Source organism: Bison bison, unplaced genomic scaffold (assembly GCF_000754665.1).
Source record: "Bison bison bison isolate TAMUID 2011002044 unplaced genomic scaffold, Bison_UMD1.0 scf7180017864363, whole genome shotgun sequence".
In the NCBI taxonomy this organism is placed as follows: domain Eukaryota; kingdom Metazoa; phylum Chordata; class Mammalia; order Artiodactyla; family Bovidae; genus Bison; species Bison bison.
In genome coordinates this window covers 993,426-1,011,813 of record NW_011494935.1, presented here as the reverse complement: position 1 = coordinate 1,011,813, position 18,388 = coordinate 993,426, and the positions used below count along the sequence as shown (strand labels likewise).

Below are 18,388 nucleotides of genomic sequence, written 5' to 3'. Positions count from 1 at the left end.
TATGGATGTGAGAATTGGACTGTAAAGAAAGCTGAGTGCCGAAGAACTGATGCTTTTGAACTGTGGTGTTGGAGGAGACTCTTGAGAGTCCCTTGGACTGCAAGGAGATCCAACCAGTCCATTCTGAAGGAAATCAGTCCTGGCATTTCTTTGGAAGGAATGATGCTAAAGCTGAAACTCCAGTACTTTGGCCACCTCATGCAAAGAGTTGACTCATTGGAAAAGACTCTGATGCTGGGAGGGATTAGGGGCAGGAGGAGAGGAGACAATAGAGGATGAGATGGCTGGATGGCATCACTGACTCGATGGACATGAGTCTCAGTGAACTCCAGGAGATAGTGATATACAGGGAAGCCTGGCGTGCTGCGATTCATAGGGTCGCAAAGAGTCGGACACGACTGAGTGACTGAACTGAACTGAAGTGAGACTAAATGTTGCTATGGTTTTATCTAAAAATTCTTAAAATCAAGACCTGAAGTGATCAAAGTTACTGTTTTCAAGTAACTAACTGTATCCAAAACAAAGCTTAAGGATAGAAATAGTATGATTACAAGGATAAGAGAGAGGGAGTTTCCTTTCTGAAATGGCAGCATGAGGAGTTCTGTGAACCTACTCCCAAGCAAAGAAGCATAACTGGTAAAAACTATTTTTAAAGACCAACCACTTAAATTCTCTGGCAAATGTCCTAAGGGCATATTGCAGATAAGGAAACATTTATTCAAGAATACACCCGAAAACTTGGTAAGAAGAGCAAGAGTCTATGACCCTTGGGCCACGAAAAATACTATCCCTCACTGAAGGCAATGGCAACCCACTCCAGTACTCTTGCCTGGAAAATCCCGTGGATGGAGGAGCCTGATAGGCTGCAGTCCATGGGGTCGCTGGGAGTCGGACATAACTGAGCGACTTCACTTTCACTTTTCACTTTCATGCATTAGAGAAGGAAATGGCAACCCACTCCAGTGTTCTTGCCTGTAGAATCCCAGGGACTGGGGAGCCTGGTGGGCTGCTGTCTCTGGGGTTGCACAGAGTTGGACATGACTGAAGTGACTTAGCAGCAGCAGCAGCAGCAGCAGCACCCTCAGTTAACTTGATGGAATCCAACTCTGAGTGGCCAAGAAGATAGCTTTCTCTTCCCTCAGCTCCTAATCAAGAGATACAATATCTTAGAGATGTAGCATTTCTCATCCTCTCCAGCTTAGTTAAAGAGGTTAAATTCATGGGGAGTGTGACCAAGAGGTTGGGGGTTCCTTTGCTTTGTTCAGCACCTACTAACAGGATAACTGTTCAACTCTTAAGGATGACAAACAGAGAGTACTGTGACCCTGAGCATCCTTGATCCAGGTCACTATTAGAAGAGATGTTCTATGCTGGCAGAAGAAAACCAGAAATTTTGTCGTAAGAATAGAGAGCTCAGAAACTCTCTCCAAAAGGAATTTGACTTTTCATAAACAGTGTGGGGAAGTTCATGCATAAGGACATTCTTGAAAACAAGGAGATTCTGGTGGTAAGCAAATAAAAGAGGCATCACTTAATCAAAACTAAGAAGCTAGGGACTTCCCTGAGGGTCCACTGGTTAAGATTCTGGGCTTCCACTGCAAGGGGTAAGGGTTTGATTCCTGATCTGAGAACTCAGACTAAGAATCTAACTGTATGCCAGCTAGTACACAAAAAAACTAGGGAAAGAAACACTAAGAACCCTCCTGCAGTCAGAACAAACCTCAGAGACTGCTCACAATTGACCCCTGTCTGAATTTAATTGGGTCAGACTGTGGAACAATCTCTGCCCCAAGACATTTTGAAACCTTGGAGCAATCAGCCAGCAATGAGTATAATCCTCAAGCTGTATGTAATGGCAAATGAGTCAAAGAGCTTAACACAAAAATCAGAGAAAGAGATAGAGTCCTGCTAAAACCATTATCATCCTAGGGTGACTGTATTCATGTCCAAATCTATGCTCTCTAAGAAGTGACAGTCAGGGTTTACACTGCAGAGGAAATACACTTCACTAAAATTTCAAGTCAAAAAAAACCAAGCAAAAAAAAAAAACTAGACCTAGAAAAGTGAAAGAGTTGTCCCGAGTTCCTGAAAGTTATTACTCCTGAGTTACTGAAAATATCCTGTTTTCAACCTAAAATTATGACATGCAAAGAAAAGGAAAGTACCATTCATACATGGAGGAGAAAAATAAGCAACAGAAGCTACCTGTGGTAGGTAGCTCGTATCTCAAATTTAACATAGGCTTCCAAGACTTTATAACTATATTCAAGCAATTAAAGGAAACCATTTTTAAAGAAGTAAAAGAAGTTGTGATGATGATGTCTCTTCACAAATACTATCATTAAAGGCATAGAAATTATAAAAAGAACCAAATGGAAATTCTGGAATTGAAAAGCACAGTAACCAAAATGAAAACTTTACTGCTGCTGCTGCTGCTGCTAAGTCGCTTCAGTCGTGTCCGACTCTGTGCGACCCCATGGACTACAGCCTACCAGGCTCCTCCATCCATGGGATTTTCCAGGCAAGAGTACTGGAGTGGGGTGCCACTGGCACTCAAAAATAAACTTGAACTGACATGAGAATGAATCAGAAACCTTGAAAGTAGACTGGTAATGATTATATAACCTGAAGAATAAAGAGAAAAAAGAATGAAGAAAAATGAACAGAGCATCAGAACTGTCATTATTAAGTGCACCAATGTATATATAAAAGTATCAAAAGGGAGGAGAAGAAAAGCAGAAAGTATTTGAAGATATAATAGCTGAAGACTTATCATATTTGATGAAAAATATTATACATTTAAGAAAGCCAGGAGATCCACAGAGGGCCACATCATAGTAAAATACTGAAATCTGAAGCCAAAGAGAAAGTGAGAGAGTCAGGCAGATAGACACTCGTATCATGTACAGGGAAACCCCAATAAAATTAACATCTGACTTTCTATCAGCAGCAATGGAGGCTAGAATATATATTTGAAGTACTGAAGAAAAACCCCAGTCAACTAAGAATCTTATATTCGGTGAAGCCATTTTTTAAAAATTAAGCCAAGGTAAAGACATTTCTCAGATAATCCAAAACAGATTGCTAGCACATTTGCATTATGAGAAATACAAAGGGAGTTCTTAAGGCTGAAAGTAAATGATCTCTAATGGTAGTTGGGATAAAAACAAACAAAGTACCGAAGAGCCCCAGTAAAGGTAAAAATACAGTTACAAAAGATAGTATCAGTTCAGTTCAGTTCAGTTGCTCAGTCATGTCCAACTCTTTGCGACCCCATGAATTGCAGCACGCCAGGCTTCCCTGTCCATCACTAACTAAGACTCACGTCCATCGAGTCAGTGATGCCATCCAGCCATCTCATCCTCTATTGTCCCCTTCTCCTCCTGCCCCCAATCCCTCCCAGCATCAGAGTCTTTTCCAATGAGTCAACTCTTTGCATGAGGTGGCCAAAGTACTGGAGTTTCAGCTTTAGCATCATTCCTTCCAAAGAAATGCCAGGACTGATTTCCTTCAGAATGGACTGGTTGGATCTCCTTGCAGTCCAAGGGACTCTCAAGAGTCTCCTCCAACACCACAGTTCAAAAGCATCAGTTCTTCGGCGCTCAGCTTTCTTCACAGTCCAACTCTCACATCTATACATGACCACTGGAAAAACCATAGCCTTGACTAGACGAAACTTTGTTGGCAAAGTAATGTCTCTGCTTTTGAATATGCTATCTAGGTTGGTCAAACTTTTCTTCCAAGGAGTAAGCGTCTTTAAATTTTATGGCTGCAGTCACCATCTGCAGTGATTTTGGAGCCCAAAAAAATAAAGTCTGACACTGTTTCCACTGTTGAGATAGTATAGGAAACCTAAAATGGTGTAGATGTATATATACATATACATATATGTATAACTGTTTCACTTTCCTGTATAGCAGAAACTAGCTATAATTTACAAACAACATTGTAAATCAACTATATTCTAATAAAATTTAACAAAAAATACTATAAGCATAAAGGCAGTATGAATCTTCTTTTGACTGGTTTTAAAAGCAATTATCCCAAAGAAAGGCAGTGCCAAAGAATGCTCAAACTACTGCACAATTGCACTGATCTCACATGCTAGTAAAGTAATGCTCAAAATTCTCCAAGCCAGGCTTCAGCAATACGTGAACCGTGAACTTCCAGATATTCAAACTTGTTTTAGAAAAGGCAAAGGAACCAGAGATCAAATTGCCAACATCCACTGGATCATGGAAAAAGCAAGAGAGTTCCAGAAAAACATCTGTTTCTGATTTATTGACTATGCCAAAGCCTTTGACTGTGTGAATCACAATAAAGTGGACAATTCTGAAAGAGATGGGAATACCAGACCACCTGACCTGCCTCTTGAGAAACCTATATGCAGGTCAGGAAGCAACAGTTAGAACTGGACATGGAACAACAGACTGGTTCAAAATAGGAAAAGGAGTATGTCAAGGCTATATATTGTCACCTTGTTTATTTAACTTCTATGTAGAGGACATCATGAGAAACGCTGGGCTGGAAGAAGCACAAGCTGGAATCAAGATTGCCAGGAGAAATATCAATAACCTCAGATATGCAGATGATACCATCCTTATTGCAGAAAGTGAAGAGGAACTAAAAACCCTCTTGATAAAAGTGAAAGAGGAGAATGAAAACATTGGCTTAAAACTCAACATTCAGAAAACTAAAATCATGACATCCGGTCCCATCACTTCATGGCAGATAGATGGGGAAACAGTGGAAACAGTGACAGACTTTTTTTTCTTGGGCTCCATAATCACTGCAGATGGTGACTGCAGCCATGAAATTAGAAGAAATTTCTTGCTTGCTCTTTGGAAGAAAAGCTATTACCAACCTAGACAGCATATTAAAAAGTAGAGACATTACTTTGCCAACAAAGGTCCGTCTAGTCAAAGCTATGGTTTTTCCAGTAGTCTTATATGGATGTGAGAGTTGGACTATAAAGAAAGCTGAGCACCAAAGATTTGATGCTTTTGAACTGTGGTGTTGGCAGAAACTCTTGAGAGTCCCTTGGACAGCAAGGAGATCCAACCAGCCCATCCCAAAGGAAATCAGTCCTGAATATTCACTGGAAGGACTGATGCTGAAGCTCCAATACTTTGGCCACCTGATGCGAAGAACTGACTCCTTGGAAAAGACCCTGATGCTGGGAAAGATTGAAGATGGGAGGAGAAGGAGACGACAGAGGATGAGGTGGTTGGATGGCATCACCAACTCAATGGAATGAGTTTGAGTCAACTCTGGGAGTTGGTGATGAACAGGAAGGCCTGGCGTCGCAAAGAGTTGAACACGACTGAGTGACTGAACTGAACTGAACTGATTCTTGCCTGAGAACCCGATGGACAGCATGAAGTGGCAAAAAGGTAGGACACTGAAAGATGAACTCCTCAGGTAGGCAGGTGCCCAATGTGCTACAGGAGAGCAATGGAAAAATAACTCCAGAAAGAATGAAGAGACGGAGCCAAAGCAAAAACAGCACCTGGTTGTGGATGTGACTGGTGATAGAAGTAAAGTCTAATGCTGTGAAGAGCAGTATTGCCTAGGAACCCGGAATTCACTGGTTCATGAATCAAGGCAAATTGGAAGTGGTCAAACAAGAGGTGGCAAGAGTGAACATTGATATTTTAGGAAGCAGTGAACTAAAATGGACTGGAATGGGTGAATTTAACTCAAATGACCATTATATCTACTACCGTGGGCAGGAATCCCTTAGAAGAAATGGAGTAACCCTCACAGTCAACAAAAAACACCTAACGTTATACTTAATGGCAGAGACTGGAGATCAGCAAGATCCAATTAATATCAAGAATAAGATACAGATGTACATTTTTGTCACTTCTATTCAGTATTTCTTTGGAGGTTTAGTCTAGGACCACTGGGCTTCCCCTGTGGCTCAGATGGTAAAGAATCTGCCTGCAATTCAGGAGACCTGTGTTTGATCCCTGGGTTGGGAAGGTCCCCTGGCGAAGGGAAAGGCTACCCACTCCAGTATTTTGGCCTGGAGAATTCCATGGACTGTATAGTCCATGGATTCTCAAAGAGTCAGACACGACTGAGTGACTTTAACTCTCACTAGTCTCGGACAATTAGACATGAAAAAGAAAAGGTTATAAAAGGCATATAGAAGGTATCTAGATTGTAAAAGAAGAAGTAAAATTGTATTTATGTATCACACAATCTTATATTCAGGAAATCTTGAGGAATCCATAGAAAGCCTATTACAAGTAACAAGAATTCAAGTTTTCAGGATATAAAACCTGTATATATATAAAAGAATTGTATTTTTATACAGTAGCAATGAATAAACAGAAAATGAAATTGAGAAAACAATTCCATTTACAATAAAATGAAGAGTTTAAAAACTTTTGGAATAAATTTAACAACATAATCTCAAAACTTTGCAAAACGTGAAATACCGTTGAGGTAGAATGTTACAAAGAGTTGCACAATGGGGATCTCTAAGAATCTACCTCTCCACTGAAGCAATACTTACATTGGCAAAAACAGTGTCAGAATCATCTGAAGAGGTGTTTAATGAAGAAAGAAGCTGCTGAATTTTGATAAGATAGCATTGTGGAATTTTTGCCACAACCATCCTTGGTTATCTTGTTCAGTGATGGCCAAGGAGATGGTGACTCATGTTCCTCGTGTGACTTGTTGCTATTAGAGGAGGCAACACAGACCTTATTCTTAAAGAGAGCATTGTGATTATGCTTTTTGACCTGTCTGGTAGCTTCCTGAGGAGCTGGCTCAGGGGGAACCTTAATTTGACTCTCCTAAGAACTCCCTTAGGGCTGGGGTGGCCTCCAAGCTTGTGTTTGTGGAAAATATTTAAAGGTGTAATACTGTCCACAGCTGCCTGGGTTAAGGGACAATGGACAGGACAAGCAGCAGACAGACTGAAAAAGCCTAGAAGAAACTGGGGGAAAAAAATCTTATCTGTAAGAAACTCACTTTATTAAATAAACATGGTAGTGCTCGCTTCGGCAGCACATACACTAAATAAACATGGTACTCACTGAGCAGATTTTAACTTTTTTTGGTTTTGGCCACACTATGTGGCATGTGGAATCTTAGTTCCCTGACCAGAGATTGAGCCTGTGCACCCTGCAGTGAATGTGCAGAATCCTAACCACTGGACCACCAAGGAATTCCCAGAAAGAGACTCACTTTGGATCCAATGACACAAATAGGTTGAAAGTGAAAAAACAGAAACAGATATTCCACGCAGCTGAGATGGCTACAATAATATTAAACAAAATAAACTTTATGTTAAAAATTGTTACAAGAGACAAAGTCATTACATATTTTGTTTCTCTCTCTATTTTGGCTATGCAGGGTCTCAGTTCTTTGACCAGGGATTGAACTCAGGCTGCAGCAGTGAAAACCTGGAAACCTAAGCGCTCGGCCACCAGGGAACTCCCATATATTTACTTTAAAACATTAAAAAGATACAGCAATTATAATTACATACATACATGATAACAGGACTCTAAAACACATGAAGCAAAAATTGACAGGATTGAAGGGGAAAATCCACAGTTATGTAATAATTGTTGAAGACTTACTACTTTATTTTTTATTGAGATATAATTGACATTAGTTTCAGGTATAAAATGTAAATTTTTTTTTCTTGTGATGAGAATTTTAAGATTTAATCACTTAGAAACTTTCAAAAATACAATTCAGTATTATTAACTGTAGTCCCTGTGCTCTACATAACATCCCGAGGGCTTACTGATTTTTTAAACAAAAAGTTTGCCTATTGGGACCACCTTTATCCATTTTGCTCACTTACTCCCAATCTCTGGCAACCACACAACTGTTCTGTATCTATGAGATGGGTTTTTTTGTTTGTTTGGTTTTTGTTTTTAGAGTCCTCTTATAAGTGAGACCAAATGGTTTTTGTCTTTCTCTGACTTACTTCCCTTAACATAATATCCTCAAGGTCCATCCATTTTGTGGCAAATGGCAGCATTTCCTGATAGCATTGTGGTGTTAATTTGTATTTCCCTGATAATAGTGATATTGAGCACCTTTTCTTGGACCTGTTGGCTACCTGTGTGACTTCTTTGTGAAAAAAAAATTGTCTATTTAGATCCTCTGCCCATTTTTAAATGAGGTTTGTTTGGGGTTTTTTTTTTTTTGCTATTGAGTTATATGAATTCTTCATATATTTTGGATATTAATTTTGTATTAAATGTTTTGTATGGTTTGCAAATGTTTTCTCTCATTTGGTAGGTTGTCTTTTCATTTTGTTGATGGGCTTCCTTTTAGTATGGAAGCTTTTCAGTTTGATGTAGCCCACTTGTTAATTTTTGCTTTTGTTGCCTTTGCTGTTAAATCCAAAAAAAAATCACCAATTTGGATGTCAGGAGCTTATTGCCTGTGTTTTCTTCTAGGAGTTTTAAGGCTCCAGGCCTTATGTTCAAGTCTTTAATTCATTTTGACTTGAGTTTTGTGTATGATACAAGATAGAGGTCCAGTTTCATTCATTTGCATTTGGCTATCTTAATTTTTCTAACACCATTTATTGAAGTTACTGTCTTTTCCCCATTGTCTATTTTTGTTAATTAATAGCTATGAATTAATTAGCCACATAGGCATGGGTTTATTTATACCTCTCTTTTCTGTTCCACTGAGCTTATGCATTATTTTTATGCCAATGCATGCTGTTTTGGTTATTATAGTTTGAAATCAGAGATTGTAATGCTTCTAGCTTTGTTCTTCTTTCTCAAGACTGTTTTGACTATTCACTGCCTTTTGTGTTTCCACAAAAAAATTGGGATGATATGTTCTGTTTCTGTGAAAAATGCCACTGGATTTTAATAGGTTATTTCACTGAATCTGTAGATTGCTTTGGATAACACAGACATTTTAACAATATTACTTTTTCTAATTCGTGAGCACAGAATAATTTTTCATTTATTTGTGCATTTTAAAATTTTTTTCATCAGTATCTTATAGTTTTCAGTGTATCAGTCTTTCACACCCTTGGTTAAATTTATTTCTAGGTATTTTATTCTTTTTGTTGCAATTGTAAATGGGCTTGATTTTCTTAATTTCTTTTTCTGGCAGTTTGTTGTTAGTGTATAGGAATGTGACTGATTTTTGCATATTGATTTTGTATTGTGCAGCTTTACTGAGTTCACGAATTAATTCTAACAGGTTTTTTTTGGTTGAGTTTTTAGGGTTTTGTAGATATATTATTATGCCATTTGCAAATAGAGACAATCTTACCTCCTTGTTTCCAATATGAATTCTTTGTGTTTCTTTTACTTACCTAACTGCCCTGGCTAGGGCTTTTGGTACTATGTTGAATAAAAGTAGCAAGAGTAGGCATCCTTGTTTTGTTCCTGATTTTAGAGGAAAAACTTTATAAACTATTAACCATTGAGTATGATGTTAGCTATGAATACTTTATATAACAATGGAAGATCATTCATCTAAAAATGGATGAAGGGCAAAAAGGAAATAGAAGACTCTATGAATCAACTAGATCTAACAGATATATATGGTCTGAACCCAACAACAGGCTATAGATTCTTAACAAGTGAAAATGGTATATTCTGTAGGATATGCCATATGTTAGATCACAAAACGAGTCTCAGAAATTTTTTAAAGTTTGAAACCATACAAAGTTTCTTTTCCAGCTATGATGGAATGAAACTAGTCATCAATAACAGAAACTGAAAAATTCACAAATATTGGAATTAAACAACACACTCTTAAGCAACCAATTGGTCATATAAGACATCATAAGGAAAATTAGGAAATACATTGAGATGAATGAAAATACAACATACCCAAACTTAAGGAATTATATAACAGAAGCAGTGCTGATAGAGGAATTCATAGCTGCCCTAGCCTACATTTAAAAAGGAAGATCTTAAATTAACAACCTGGTTTTATGCCTTAAGGAACTAGAAACAAAAGAGCAAATAAAACCCAAAGCTAGTAGAAGGAAGGATGTAATAAAGATTAGAGATAAATGGAGTAAAGAGTAGAAAAACAATAGCTTAATGAAATAGAGAAAAAAAAGTCAAAAAAATTACCTTTTTGAAATGATAACAAATTTGACAAACTTTTATAGCTAAGCTAAGAAAAAAGACATAAATTACTAAATTTATAGTAATGAAATCTATAGAAATGAAATCAGGTACATTATCTTGATCTCATAGAAATAAAAATGATTATAGGATAATAATTATAGAATAATTGTACACCAAGTTAGATGACCTAGATGAAATGGACAAGCACACAAGTTACCAAAACTGCCTCAAGAAGAAATAGAAAATCTGAACCAGACTTATCAAGAAATAAGTCTTGACTAAATATATCAAGAGATTGAATATATCAAGAGATTGAATCAGTAATTAAAAACCTCCCAACAAAGAAAAACCCTGGACTAGATATCTTCACTGGTGAATTCTACTAAAGTTTTAAAGGAGAATTAACACTAATCCTGCTCATATTCTTCCAAAATATATAAAAGGGAATGATTCTAAGGCCAGCATTACTCTGTTACCAAAGCCAGAAAAAGACATCACAAGAAAGAATATTGCAAATCAAAATGCCTTTTGAATAGAAACATATGACCAACAAAATACTAGTAAGCTGAATCCAGCAGTGTATTAAAAGGATTATATGCCACGACCAAGTGGGATTTCCCTCAGGAATTCTAAGTGTGGTTTAACATCAGAAAATCAATCAGTGTCATATTCAATACACTTCATTAAAACAATGAATGAGCAAAACCATCCGATCATCTCAACTGGTGCTGAAAAAACATCTGATAAAATCCAGCACCTTTTCATGATAAAAATTAATTCCTGATTTCAAAACTTAGCAAAATAGGAATAGAAGTTCTTCTATATGATAAAAGACATTTATCAAAAGACCAACAATTAGCATTATACTCAATGATGAAGGCCCAAAAGCTTTCCCTCTGTAATTTGGGGAACAAGATAAGGATGTCTGCTTTCACCACTGCTATTCAACATGGTACTGAAAGTTCTAGCCAGAGCAATTAGGCAAGAAAAAAAGATATTCAAATTAAAGACATTAATTCAAAATTACCTCTCTTCACACATGATCCTATATATGGATAATCTTATAAATAGAAAGTCCTAAAAAACCCACAAAAATTTATTAGAGTGAATGAATGAATTTGGCAGAATTGCAGGGGTAAGATCAATTTACAAAATTCAGTTGTATTTTAGTACACTAGCAGTAAGCAAACCAAAAAGGAAATTGAGAATGCAATTACTTTTTATAGTAGCATTAAAAAGAGTAAAATATAGAGGAATAAATCTCACCAAGGAAGTACAAAACTGGTAAACTGAAATCCATAAAACACTGCTGAAATAAATTAGACTGAAGTAAATGGGAAGGTATTCATGTTTATGCATTGACAGACTTATTATTAAGATGACAATACTTTCCGAAAGGATTTGCAAAATCAATACAATCCTTTTCAAAATTCCAATGACTTTTTTCCAGAAATGGAAAAGCTGACTCTAAAATTTATATGGAATTGTAAGCGATCTGGAATAGTAAAAAAACATCTTAAAAAAGGAAAACAAAGATGGAGGACTCATAATTCTTTGCTTCAAATTTTACAATGCTATTTAATACTTAGTGTCAAAAAATGTGTTATCAAGAGGATGAGGGGACAAGCCACAGACGAGGATAAAATATTTCTGAAAGATGTATCTGATAAAGGACTGTTATCTACATATACAAAGAACTCTGAAAACTCAAGAAACTGAACAACCAATTAAAAATGGACAAAAGACCTCATCAGGTACCTCAGCAGAGAACATAAAAAGATGACAAACATAGATAAGATGCTCCACATCATGTATCATTAGGGAATTGCAAATTTAAACAACACTGAGTAATCACTATGGTAGTGCTTTTCCCACTACACCACGATGCTTCTGCAGTTATTCATTTTCATCTATGTAACCGTTTAGGATTATTCTTGTCTTTGTTCTCCAGATATAATACTAACTTGTTTTACCACACCAATATAGCCATGTGATGTTTGCATTACAGCACACTTTAGCACATATCAAGTATATACTACTTGGATTTTAGATTTTTTTAAATTAAATTGTCCACTAAATCTTGTGATTTGGTGTCTTGCCTATACTGAGTCCTGAAAGACTAGTTAATAGGTGAATTTTTTCTAGCTGAAGAGAAGAAGGCTTTGTGGAGGAAGTTGATTTGAGTCCCCCCTTGTAATATTTGTTAGTTGTTTAGTTGTGTTTGATTCTCTGAGACACCCGTAGACTGTAGCCTGTCGAGCTCCTCTGTCCATGGAATTCTCCAGGCAAGGAAACTGGAGTGGGTTGCCATTTCCTATTTCAGGGGATCTTCCCGACCCAGGGATTGAACCTGGGTATCCTGCATTGTGGACAGATTCTTTACTGTCTGCACAACCAGGGAAGCCCAGAGGTTCTTGACATGTACAGGAGACAGTTAGCAAGACCATCCCTAAGAAACAGAAATGCAAAAAGGCAAAATGGCTGTCTGAGGAGGCCTTACAAATAGCTATGAAAAGAAGAGAAGCGCAAAGCAAAGGAGAAAAGGAAAGATATACCCATTTGAATACAGAGTCCCAAAGAATAGCAAGGAGAGATAAGAAAGCCTTCCTCAGTGATCAATGCAAAGAAATAGAGGAAAACAATAGAATGGAAAAGACTAGAGATCTCTTCAAGAAAATTAGAGATACCAAGGGAACATTTCATGCAAAGATGGGCACAGTAAAGGACAGAAATGGTATGGACCAAACAGAAGCAAAATATATTAAGAATAGGTGGCAAGAATATACAGAAGAACTATACAAAAAAAGATCTTCATAACCCAGATAATCATAATGCTGTGATCACTCACTCACCTGAAATTTGAAGTCAAGTGGGCCTTAGGAAGCATCACTACAAACAAAGCTAGTGGAGGTGATGGAATTCCAGTTGAGTCATTTCAAATCTTAAAAGATAATGCTGTGAAAGTGCTACACTCAATATACCAGCAAATTTGGAAAACTCAGCAGAGGCCACAGGACTGGAAAAGGTCAGTTTTCATCCCAGTCCCAAAGAACGACAATGCCAAAGAATGCTCAAACTACCACACAGTTGCAGGCATCTCACATGCTAGCTAAGTAATGCTCGAAATTTTCCAAACCAGACTTCACAGTTCGTGAACTGTGAATTTCCAGATGTTCAAGTTGGAGTTAGAAAAGGCAGAGGAACCAGAGATCAAATTGTCAACATCAGTTGGATCATCAAAAAGCAAGAAAATTCCAGAAAATCGTCTACTTCTGCTTTATTGACTACACCAAAGCCTTTAACAGTGTGGATCACAATAAACTGTGGAAAATTCTGAAAGAGATGGGAATACCAGACCACCTGACCTGCCTCCTGAGAAATCTGTATGCAGGTCAAGAAGCAACAGTTAGAACTGGACATTGCAACAAACTGTTCCAAATCTGGAAAGGAGTACATCAAGGCTGTATATTGTCACCCTGCTCATTTGACTTATATGCAGAGTACATCATGAGAAATGCTGGACTGGATGAAGCACAAGCTGGAATCAAGATTGCCAGGAGAAATATCAATAACCTCAAATATGCAGATACCACTGTTATGGCAGAAAGCAAAGAAGAACTAAAGAGGAAAGAGAAAGGGAAAGAGAAGAGTGAAAAAGTTGGCTTAAAACTCAGCATTCAGAAAACTAAGATCATGGCATCTGGTCCCATCACTTCATAGCAAGTAGATGGGGAAACAGTGAAAACAGTGACAGACTTTATTTCCGTGGTTTCCAAAATCACTGCAGACGGTAACTGCAGCCATGATATTAAAAGACACTTACTTGGAAGAAAAGTTATGACCAACCTAGACAGCATATTAAAAAGCAGAGAGATTACTTTGTCAATGAAGGTCTGTCTAGTCAAAGCTATGGTTTTTCCAGTAGTCATGTATGTATGTCAGACTTGGACTATAAAAAAAGCTGAGCACCAAAGAATTGATGCTTTTGAACTGTGGTGTTGGAGAAGACTCTTGAGAGTCTCTTAGACAGCAAGAAGATCCAACCAGTCCATCCTAAAGGAAATCAGTCCTGAATATTCATTGAAAGGACTGATGCTGAAGCTGAAACTCCAGTACTTTGGCCACCTGATGCGAAGAACTGACTCATTTGAAAACACTCTGATGCTGAGAAAGAATGAAGATGGGAGGAGAAGGGGACCACAGACGATGAGACGGTTGGATGGCATCACCGTCTCAATGGACATGAGTTTGAGTGAACTCTGGGAGTTAGTGATGGACAGGGAGGCCTGGCGTGCTGCAGTCCATGGGGTTGCAAAGAGTCAGACGCAACTGAGGGACTGAACTTGGTGGAATATTTGTGGAATATGAAGTATTTGTGGAATCCAATAGATGGAGAGACATAAAGGTGGAAGAGCTAAGGAGCCAAGTCATAGTGTTAGTAACTTCCAGTACTATGCATTCAGTACATACATATTAAATTAAAATGCCTGAATGAGGCTGTGGCAGTAAGAATGGAAATCTGGAACGTTTCAGAAGCCATGCTTCATCTTTGTAGTATTGAACCTGGGTCAAGTCTCTAGCTCTGAAGATTTGGGTTAGAGCACTACCACTGAAGAAACCCTGCATTTCCAAAGAATTTGAGATTGGAGTCTATTAGTTGTACTTTTTTTTTTTTAAAGAGAAGGAAACAAAGTTAACCTTTAAAAGAGAAGTGGGAGCATGAAATGAAACACCCACTTGTCTTGGGTTTTGTTAATGAGCATGGTAATTATATTATCTGTCACTCCTGGAGGAGGAAATGGAAGCCCACTCCAGTATCTTTGCCTGGAGAATTCGTGGAGAGAGGAACCTGGTGGGCTATGTATATATAGTCCATGATGTCACAGAGTCAGACACTACTGCGCGACTAATGCTTATCTGTCACTAGGTGGAGTCCATGAGTCCAGGCAAATTTTGGATAGTCTTTTCTGTATATCTCTTCCTATGATTCCTGTTTTGTGCCTTTGAAGTGGAGAGTAATACTTTAAAAAAAAAATCGACAAGTAAGCTTGAATGGCAGAATTTTAGATTTGCCTTAAAAGAATAACCATTCGTTTGTAAAACAGCAAGATAATCTTTTCAGTTCTTCATATCCCCATTCTCCAAATTTTTTTCTTTTTTGAGAAACAGTCTGAAAAATTACAGTTGAATATCAGTTCAAGTCATTCTAGTATTGAGTGTTTTTAATATAATTCATTACTGAATGTGAATTTAAAAGTTAAATTTTTATCCTCTGAGTGCCCTCCCTCCACCCCCAAGAATTCTTGGTTTCAACCAGTTTCACATTTCCCACACCATAAGGTTTGTTTCATTAGTAGTAAAAACAATTGTTACACTGCTTACCAAGTGTCAGTTTTTAAGCAAGCACAACAGGTGCCTGCATTTCTAAAACCTTACATGGCATAAAGCCTTGTGAGATAAAGGACCAAATAACTGTTAATAATTTTTCTTTTATCGAGGCTACCAAAAGATACAAAGTCTGAGGCTGATGAGAGATAATAGTTACAAGCTTACTTTGCCAGTTATTTCATGTTAGGGCTAGGCAACATGTGGATGAATACGTGAAGTGGTTGCAAAAAGTTATCTTGGGAGCTCTGTAGGCTCCAAAGATGGTGTAGTTAAACTTGCTCAGTTAATTTGCACACAAGACAACATGTGGGCAATGTATGATATAATTCCTTTTTTGTCTTTCTGCTACAGCACGTGCCCTTATAGTCGGCCGCCCTTTGGCTATGGAAATTTTCCAAGTTCAATGCCAGAATGCCTTGGTTATTATGAAGACAGGTACCAAAAACATGAGGCTATGTTTTCAGCTTTAAATAGAGACTATCCTTTTAGAGACTACCCAGATGAACGTGCTCACAATGAAGATTCTCGAAGTTGTGAGAACATGGATGGGACTTCTTACTATAACAGTCATTGCCACAGTGGGGAAGAATACTTAAATCCCATGCCTCAGCTGGACATTGGAGCCTTGGAGAATGTCTTCACAGCCCCGACATCAACTCCCTCTAGTATCCAGCAAGTCAATGTCACTGACAGTGATGAGGAGGAAGAAGAAAAAGTGCTCAGGAATTTATAATTTTAAAACAAATATGCACAGAAAATAAACATTTCTTAAATATATTCTGGGTCACTTGGTGTGAGAAAAAAAAAGCCTAGACTGCTTTGCTGAGAGTTTTCAGCCATGATTTGAGGAGTCAAAACCAAATGCAATTTATGCCTTCATAAAGTTTTGATTAGTGAAACTGGAGTCTGATGTTTCATCATAGGAATATTTAAGATATGAAGTAGTTTATTTTTATGGCTGAAATTTGCATCAGCATATATTATCATTACTTTATCTTGGAATGTGCAAAATACCGAATCCTCACAATTATATGTGAGAGGAAAGGGAGTGTATAATTTGTCTTAAGTGTGATTTGTATTTTATCTCAGGATGCATTTATTTTTCTTTATATGAATTTTTTGTTTGGTGTTTATGTAATATGGATATTTTAGTTTTTATGTAACATTTTGAAAATATTTTGATAACTTTTAGTAGTAAATTGGGACTCAGTTACTAAATTTAATTTACACTAATAACCAATTATAAGTTGCAAATGTGTTTTAATGGAACCTGATTAATTCCTTCAGCTAAATTAGTCATTTCTGTTCCTAAACATTTTTATCATCTTTTTTGGATATATTTCCATTTGGTGTGCATTGTTCTACTTTTGTTATAATTAAATAAACATAGAGAAAATTGTTTTTGTTGGATGTTTTCTGTTGAGGGTATAGAAGTAAGTAAATGAGTATTTTTCAAATGAGAATGGTGTCCATACCACATGCAGAATTTATTTTTACTTAATAGTCTGTAGAATTGTACAGATCCTATTAGCTTACTTGAAGTTGTATCAGTGAAGATGGTGTGCACATATTCTGGTGCCATTTCTAAACTCTTTACAGATTGTACCTATAACGTAAGCACTCCCCTCAGTGGAAGAGCTCTTCCAAATTTGGTTCAGGCAGTTGTCTTTAAAACCATAGAGTTTATTTAAGAGCACGTGGGATTTGTTTAATTCACAGTGAGTGAAAGAATTCTGTTTGCAGTGTGACCTCTTGGTAAATACACACTTATGAACAGAGAGAACCATATTAGAAGTGGATCAGAACGACCAGAGCTGGGATCAGGGTAGAAGAGATCTATTAATACAAGACACAAAGTGAATTGATGATTAGAAGTAACCACAAACCAATATACCTTTCCCTCAATGATCTATATAATTTATGCAAATTGAGATTTTTTTTTTACTTAAAACTGCTTGGAAGTTGTGTATGGATACCTGTTTTAAGCTTCCAGCTTCTTCCTTTGCTAAACCTGTATTTGTCCCTTAAGCAAAGGCTGTTAATGTAATATATTTCATCAACCATAGACTTATTGTATGTAGCATTTCCTTTTCCCAATAAAATTTTTATTTTCATATTTTATATTATTACTCTGTGCAGTGTTATGTGAATGTGGTTAAGGACCAAAACTTGAATTTCTTGGTAGAGAATGAACATGTAACTTCATGTTGGAACTACAGCACATTTAATGTCTACACCTGACAGATGTCTACACCATTGTATGTGAGTTTGAGCCATTTTATCCCATCTCATTTTAATAACACCTTAGTGACTAAACTGGGTTTAGAGTAACTTATTCTTTTTTTACTGAAGTATAGCTCATTTACAATATTATACTAATTAGTATTAGATGTACAACATAGTGATTCAGTGTTTTTATAGATTATACTCCATTTAAAGTTATTATGAAATACTGGGTATATTTGTTCTGCACACTATATCCAGTAGCTTATTTTATACATGGTAGTTTGTACCTCTTAACCCCCATCCCTATTTTGCCCCTCTGCCAATTCTTCTCCTCACTGGTAACCACTAGTTTGTTCTCAATATCTGTGAATCTATTTCTGTTTTGCTATATTCATTTGTTTTATATTTTAGATTCCTCATGTAAGTGGAAACATACAGTATTTGTCTTTCTCTATTTGACTAATTTCATTAAGCATAATAAGGAATTACCTGACAGTCCAGTAGTTAGGACTGTGGGCTTCCACTCCAGGGGGCATGGATTTGATCTCTGATTAGGGAACTAAGATCCTGCATGCTGCATGGCACAGCCAAAAAAAAAAAAAAAAGCATAATACTCTCCACTTCCATCCATGTTGTTGCAAATGGCTAAATTTCATTCTTTTTTATGACTGCATAATATTCTGTGTGTGTAT

General features: G+C 37.1%; 1 protein-coding gene across 1 annotated transcript in view; it reads left to right on the top strand.

Annotated features, from left to right (window-relative positions):
- Positions 1–16,975, top strand: part of SOX30 (SRY (sex determining region Y)-box 30) — a gene marked incomplete at its 5' end in the record, with an annotated part of 41,721 nt that extends 24,746 nt beyond the window's left edge. The window contains one exon of the mRNA XM_010855345.1: positions 15,822–16,975. Within this exon, the coding sequence (XP_010853647.1) occupies positions 15,822–16,203 (382 nt within the window). The remainder of the gene's footprint in view (positions 1–15,821) is intronic.
- Between the last annotated feature and the right edge of the window lie 1,413 nt (positions 16,976–18,388).